Source organism: Eptesicus fuscus, chromosome 13, assembly GCF_027574615.1.
Source record: "Eptesicus fuscus isolate TK198812 chromosome 13, DD_ASM_mEF_20220401, whole genome shotgun sequence".
Classification (NCBI taxonomy): domain Eukaryota; kingdom Metazoa; phylum Chordata; class Mammalia; order Chiroptera; family Vespertilionidae; genus Eptesicus; species Eptesicus fuscus.
This window is the reverse complement of record NC_072485.1, coordinates 27,116,439-27,124,285: the sequence shown is the minus strand read 5'-3', so window position 1 is coordinate 27,124,285 and position 7,847 is coordinate 27,116,439. Positions and strand designations below refer to the sequence as shown.

General features: G+C 38.9%; 1 protein-coding gene across 1 annotated transcript; it reads left to right on the top strand.

The window, feature by feature from the left end:
- Window positions 1-3,722: 3,722 nt before the first annotated feature.
- LOC129151167 (upstream-binding factor 1-like protein 1) lies at window positions 3,723-4,997 on the top strand. The gene has a single exon (XM_054725126.1). The coding sequence runs from the start codon at window positions 3,723-3,725 to the stop codon at window positions 4,995-4,997; it is 1,275 nt and encodes a 424-aa protein (XP_054581101.1).
- Window positions 4,998-7,847: the final 2,850 nt, after the last annotated feature.

The following is a 7,847-nucleotide window of genomic DNA, read 5'->3' as shown; positions in this document are numbered from 1 at the left end:
ATCAATAAGAAAACATATTTACATAAATAAATATAGTAAGTAAGCCATCATAGAATACCAAATAAGAAAGGAATCTCAGGTTCAGTCATCTGCTCTTTGTTTTCTTCTTCAGTTGTGCACAGCAGATTCCTCTTCCTTATTTGAGCTGTTAATATTTTTTTATTTCTCTGCATGCATTCATTTTTTTCTACTGACCTATAATCTCCAGATTCTAGGAGATTTGTCTTACCATTGAAGACTGGGTTTGGGGAAGGAGAATTGAGAAGTTACTATGGTACCTAGCAAAACTTAGTTATGTTGGTTTAGTTACTATATTTATTGATTTATTATTTATTTTTATAAATTTATTTTTTACTGATTTCAGAGAGAGGAAGGAAAAGGGTGAAAGAGATAGAAACATCAATAATGAGAGAGAGGATCATGGATAGGCTGGGTCTTACAAGCCCCCACTGAGGACCGAGCCAGCATCTCAGGTATGTGGCCTGACCAGGATTCTAACTGTGACCATGGGCAGCCTGCCCACAGAATTATTTGATTTTTTGCTGAAAAATGAAACTTCTTCCTCTATATGTTTACATAGAGGACTGGCAACATGCTGAGGAATGTCTGACATAAATTTTTCCAGAATTAATTTTGGGATCATTGCTGGTCAATGACCCTTACCTTAATTTACAATCCTATTCATTGAGTAAGAGGGCAAGTACTTCACCTCTTTCTAGAAAATGCGGGTTTTGGTGGATTTATCATTCATTTTTCAATAAATTTTAAAAGGTGAGTTTTATTTAGATTTTCACGTTTCAACTTTCCAGGAAAGTTAGATTATTTTCGTTTCATATATTTATAAAAATCAGACCTAAATTCCCAAACATTTTATAATTTAGGGAAACAACTTACATGGCGGAGGAATCAGTGATTTGTTAAACTGTGATAGGTGCCAACGAAATACAGCTCTCATGGCACCTCTGTTAAACATAATTTTCTACAGCATCTATAAGATGGTGACGATAGCTAATAATATTGTACTTGAAAGTTTCATGCCCCTTACTGCAAAATATATTTACATTCTGTTAGGATGAAAGCCCCCAAATGTTGTTTTCTATGTGTTGTAAACCAATCAGCCATCCTACTACTGTCTGTAATCTATTCAGGTTCAGGCTGGTTACTTCCTTTTGAAGACATAATCCAATGTCAGCAAGTGGGTGTGGCCTTACCTGGGTGGAATCATATAAAAGGCACATCTGTGCAGATGCCACTTCATTCCTTCTCCAGGGTAGATTGACTGAAGTTGGAGCTGCCAGTTGAGCACAGAGATTTCCTATTGACACTGATAGCGACAGAACTTCTATAGGTGGGATCATTCTTAGTACACACTGGTGAGTATGGAATTTAGAGTAAATATATTCATACCTACCTTCTCTTATTATGAACACTTTCAGTTTACCTGTTGGAGTGCTTGCATCTTCTCTAAGTAGACAAGTACATTTCCTTGTTAATTGAAATGAAATCAATATCTGTGATTAGAGCAATTGTAATATATGGATATTTATTGTAGTAAACTATCTGAATATTTTTTATTTTAGTACCATATTGCTACTAGGTTTTTTAGTTCTTAAAAGAGATTTCTCTAGTTTTTATACAATTATGAAAATCATAAACACCTAAAATATTCATCATAATATATGCATGTTAGTGTCTTCATACACCTTAACCTAAAAAGTGTTCAATTAGTTAGGAAACCATGTAAAGGTTCTATATGCTATTTTCTGTTTTTTAAGGCTCATGTGTCCAGTTTCTGATTTTTTTTCCCCTTAACAGGCATATTTTTATTTTTAAGTACATTTTTATTGATTTCAGAGAAGAAGAGAGAGGGAGAGAGAAATAGAATATCAACGATGAGAGAGAAACATTGGTTAGCTGCCTCCTGTATGCCCCCCACTGGGAATCAAGTCCCCAGCCAGGCATGTGCCCTGACCTCCTTGATCAGAGGTTAATGCTCATCCACTGAGCCATGCAGGCCTGGCTAATTAGTGTTTCAAAAGGAAAGGGGGAAATAATCCCACTGGGGAAACCAACCAATCAACCAAAACAACCAGCAAGCAAATCCCAAACCAAATCTCTTAGGCCCTTTTGGTCCTGAATCTTATTCCTGTTGCCTTCCTGAGCAGGACTGAGACAATTTAAACAGCCATCCCAGAGATGAGAGGATGTCTAGGTAGGAGGGAAAGACTAAATGGGCACTGAAGGGAAGGTCCTATATTCAAATACAGTAACATTAGAAATAAAATCAGATGTAGGAGCAGTAATGGGAGTAGAATGTGGAAATATTTGCCAAGTGGATGTTGTTTAAAATCTATGCCAAGGGTGAGAGAAGTAAATAGATAATTGCTGGAAATTCCAACGGAAATTAATCTAATCAATGAAGTGACTGTCTGTCTTCCTCACTACAGCAACCTAATTAGGGTGGAGCATCAGGGATCCCCATATCAATGTGTCCCAACATCCAGATTCTTTCTGTTTGGAGGCATTTGAAGTTGGCTGGAAAACTCAGAAGGTTACAGCTGGTTTTGGATACAACAGCCCAGAGAACACAGAACTCCTGACCCGACTGGATGGGTGTTCCTATGAGATCAATTATACAATCTTAAGGTGAGCACACACTTGTAATTAAATGAGTTCTCACTTCCTTCCTTAATATACATAAATAAATGCATCTATAGTAATTTAATTTGTCAGTAGGCTTAAAATTCTCTTAAGAAAATGTAATTTGCCTAGTTAATTAAATTATGTAATTACTTATAGTTTACTCTTGAGCTATAGAATTTTATTCTCTTATTGCTTTGACATTTACATAATTATTTTTTATATTATATTCCTTGTACATACAAATTGTGATACCTAGAGGGAAACTTCTGTATTTCCAGTTTTTTATAGTTGGCCTGAAACCTAAAGCTTAATTGGAAAAACTTGTAGAACAGCAAAAGTGACAGATGCTTAAGGATGAAGAAAAGTTAACCAAATAAAATTGTAAATATTCCATAATTCTTATTCACTCCTTGGCACTTGAAGGGAGAATCAATATTGTTCTTTGGAAAGCATTCATTCCCCTGCACTCCAGATAATCTATAAATTTACCATTTATTCCAGGTTCAAGATTCACTCATAGAAAAAAGCCACACTGAAATGCAAGTCTCCTTAGCTTGTTTCATTTTATGTAAAGCCTGTACCTTCGGTCACAGACGCCTGAGCTGCACTTGGAAGTGGCCACACGCAAGGCACTAGAGAGCAACAGTCCTCTGCCTTTTCCACATTTCTCTTTTCATTTTAAATTTTTTCTTCTTCCCAGGGCTTTTCTCTTACACTGAGCCTTGAGGAGCCAGTTGTTATATTGGTGAGATCGGGAAAAGGCAGGCTAGAATGATAGGTGATGTTACTGTTTTAAAAACTGCAAATGTAGCATATGAAAGGTAAACAAAAATTTTGCTTCAGAGGTAGGCAGGCCATTTTTTACTTATTTTGTTAAGGCAATTTAAATGTATGAGGGACATATCCCAAGTGAGTTGTGATTTTCTCATTCATTCTTCTATTTCTCCTCAGATACACAGAACACGCACTGCAAAACTTCCAAAATAGCTCAGCTGCTAAGACTTAAGCTTGAAGACTTTTGAGTTTCTGCTGTGGTGTTTGCATAACTGGGACCTCATAAGTGGTCCAAAGTCCTCGAAATGGCATTGAATAATGTCCAAGGCCAATGGCCTAAGGAAGACATTGTGATGTTACTGGACCTCCTGAAGAATAATCTGCCATCCAATGACAAACACTCATTCAAAACAACCCAGTCACATATGGACTGGGGAAAAGTAGCTTTTAAAGGTTATTCTGGAGAAATGTGCAAACTCAAGTGGTTAGAGATTTCTAGGAAGACAAGAAAGTATCGGACTTTGACAGAATTAGTCCTGGAAGCTAAGGAATATGTTAAAAATTCTAACAAAAGCAAAAAACTCAAGAAACATCCAGACATGCCCAAGCAGCCCCTGACTCCTTACCTTCGCTTCTTCAAGGAGAATCGGCTTGAGTATTCCCTAATGCACCCCAAACTCAAGAACCAGGAACTGACTAAGGTCATGTCTGAGAAATACAAGGAGCTCCCAGAGGAGAGGAGGCTGAAATATATTGAAGATTTCCAGAAGGATAAACAGGAATATGGGGGGAAATTGGCTCAGTTCAGGAAAGATCACCCTCATCTAGTGCAGAACTCCAAGACATCTGTTGTCCTCAAAAGGAGCCCAAGCAGAGCCCCCAGGAAGTTTCGGGGACATGGGAAAGAACTGAAGTCTTCCCCAGAAAATGATTTTCCAAAAAAGATAAAATTCCGTGGAGAGCCCAAGAAGCCCCCCATGAACGAATACCAGAAGTTCCACCAGGATTTGTGGTCCAGTAGGGAGCTGCAAGGCCTGCCCCTGAGGGAGCGCATGGTGGAGATTAGCAGACGCTGGCAGCGTGTCCCAAGGAGCCAGAGGGAGCATTATAAGCAGCAGGCTGAGGAGCTGCAGAAACAGTACAAGGTGGACCTGGAGCACTGGCTCAAGAGTCTGTCTCCTGAAGAGTACGCTGCCTACAGAGAGAGAGCCTCTGGGAAGCGTAAGATCATGAACATGCGTGGAGGCCCGGACCCCAAGATCATCAGGACACATGTGCAGTCTCCATCAGCAAGGACTCGGCAAGAAGGGCTTGCACAGAACCAGGGGCAGGCTCCCGGGATGGCATCTTCAGAGACTAATGGGGACCATTCTCATGAGTCACGGGGTTCTGAAGGAAAGAAGGAGCATGAGAAAGAAGCAGCTCCTCAGACTCCAGCAGTAGCGATGAAGATGACAGCAGCTGCAGCTCATCTTCCTCAGGGGACACCTCTGACTCAGACTCCAACTGAGCTTTGTTCATTCCTAGATGGTGGGACAGAGAACTTCCCAACAGAAGTCTTTGGCATCTGTGTAAACTGAAGGGCTCTTCTCCCTGTCCCTCTTTATATATATATATAAAACTGCTTTTATTTTATTTTAATTTTTTATTGTATCCTTATTCCCCCATTGTCCCCCTTCCCCCACTCATGCCCTCACTCCCCTGGTGTCTGTGTCCATTGGTAGGCTTATATGCATGCACACAAGTCCTTTGGTTGATCTCTTCCCTTACCCTCACTCTCCCCTACATTCCCTCTGTGGTTTGAGGGTTTGATCTCCCTGTCCCCTTTTATTGCTTTGCTTCTTCCTTCCCTTTTCCTACTCCTCCTCAATACAGAGTAGGACAGGTTGGGAAGCAGGGAATTGGGACAGTACTCTCAATATCAGACCCACACACCTGGGAAGAGAGGTTCCTTCTGGGAGAAGAAATATGTGTGAGCCTGTATTGGGTCCTCCCCCCCCCCCCCCCCCGTACACCATCAGTACCACTCCCTCTAGGAGCCCCAAGCAATGAAGGATCTTGAAACAAATGGTGAGGTGATTGGGCAGCTGTGGGGGGCACCCTGCACTAGACTGTGCATTTCTGAAGAAAGAAGTTTTGCTGTCCTCATTTTCTGTCTGCCAGAGGTCGTCTGGGGCCACCATGAGCCTGTGACTCCTACATTCTCTGCAAGAACAGCACATCTGGACTCTTGCACTCATCTGGTGTGAGAAAGGAGTTGGCCATTCTTAATGTGAGAGTGGACAGCATCATGTAGCAGGCAATATTTATACATGGATATTTAACTCTGACATTTCTATGAGTGTTTCTTACTAATTTCAAATAGAATTATATTTTCTGATGTTAGCTATTTCATGTGAATGAGTGCCTCCATAGAATAAATGCATTATAATTTGGGGCACTGCTTCTCTAAGTAGTGTGTGCATTTGTTCTTGGCAAAACCTAAATTTCTTCCTGTTGCTCCAGGTTCAAGTGAGTCTCCTATTTAGTGTTCATGGTTGATGCATATATGAACAGATGGATGAATAGATTGATAATTAGATAGATAGATAGCAGATAGTAGGTAGATAGATGATAGACAGAAATAAAAAGATACATGGGTAGCCCTGGCTGCTGTCTTTCAGTGGTTGGAGCATTGGCTGCACACCTAAGGGGCTCAAGTTTAATTCCCGATCAAGGGCAAGTACCTTGGTTGCATGTTTGATCCCTGCCCTCAGTTGGGGTGTGTGGGAGAGGCAACCAATGGATTTCTCTCTCATATAGGTTTCTCTCTCTTTCTCGAAAAATAAATGGGGAAAAAATACCCTTGGGAGAGGATTATCAACAACAAAAAAAGATATATGGATAGATACATAGATATACACATAGAAAGATATAGACATATAAGTATGCACTATTCTGTTCCACTGGTCTATCTTTGAATTATTGCGGTAGTACCACATTGCTTTGATTATTTGCTTTACTGATACGTTTGAAAATCTATTAAAGGCCCTATCGTTAGATTCTTTTCCCCTCTATATTTCTGGCTATTTCCATATTGTGTTCTCATGAATATAATCATAATAAAAGTAATTGTATCATTTTTATATGAAAATCATTTAGCTAACCAATTATCTTAGTGAATTTTTATTAAGTGTTTTTCTAGATAAAGAGTACATTTTAGAAAATAATGTCAACATTTACATATTTTATCCCTCTAATCCTTTCTCTTTCTAAAAGTGTTGGTTGGAATATTCAGAACAATGTTAAGTAATAACAATGATATGTGCTTATCTTGCATCTGACTTTCAGACTAAGATTTAAACTTTAAAGGATTTGCAACTATTGAAATTATGCTGATTAATATTACATTTAGAATAAACTATATAACCTATTCATAAAATGCTTATGTATTTATATTATTTTTACTACATAATATGTATTATTAATACATCACTTCTATCAGCTCAATAATATTTTCATTAGCTATATTCATATCAGAAATTGGGTTATTGTATGCCCTAATATTAAACAATCATCATATTCCAGAAATAAACCTGTTTTTTTATTCCATATTGAAAAGGTGACTAGAGGTTAGGCAGATTTTCCAGCCATTCCTATGCTGGGAATGTGATATTTACACAAAGCTTCTGGGTATATTCACTACATTTACTAACTTTTTCATAAGCTAGATTTGAGTTGTTGTCCCCACAGTAATGAAACCTGCCTGGGGGCAGCAGGCTGAGGAAAACAGGACACATTATTACAATAAAGCTGGTTCATAAAGCTGAAGGATTTCTCCTCTCTCTTCCCTAGAAATTGAAAAGAAAATGTATTTATGGGAGAGGATCCAGGGAGGGAAATCTCTCAGAACAGTTCCAGACACCTAGCCTGGGCTCCTTAGCACCTAGTCTCTTTCACTTTGCATAAAATCGGAGAGAAAGTGAATGGTAAGTATCACGGAACCATCTGGGTGTCACGATGTGCATGGTGTCTGACAGTCCAGAGGAAGAAAGCTATCTCTCATGTCTGTGCTACTTGAAGTTCAGGAGAGAAAATGAAGTTGTAGAGTGATTTGGCTTCTACATTTATCCTCTTAACAGATTGGCTCTCATTCATTAGGCATAATAGTATCATACAGATTGGTTTCACTGCCCTAAAATCCCTCTATGCTCCACCTGAGTTTATTATTTTATTATAAATATTTTTTAATAATGGAAAATATTTTGTCTTTTCTTTCTTTTTTTTTTAGGAAAAAAGAGCAAAGTTAATTGAAATTTCAAGCTACATTTTTGAAATCAAAACCAAAATCATGGAGACATACATGAGGATAAAGTGTCAGAGAGTGGCAAGTATTCACTACCACAGAACCTCCTAGAGACAAGCTCCCTGAGCATGTCTCCCAGGCACCA

What these genes read in the sequence shown, in the direction of transcription:
- LOC129151167 (XM_054725126.1), top strand. Translation starts at nt 3,723, where the DNA reads ATGGCATTGAATAATGTCCAAGGCCAATGGCCTAAGGAAGACATTGTG.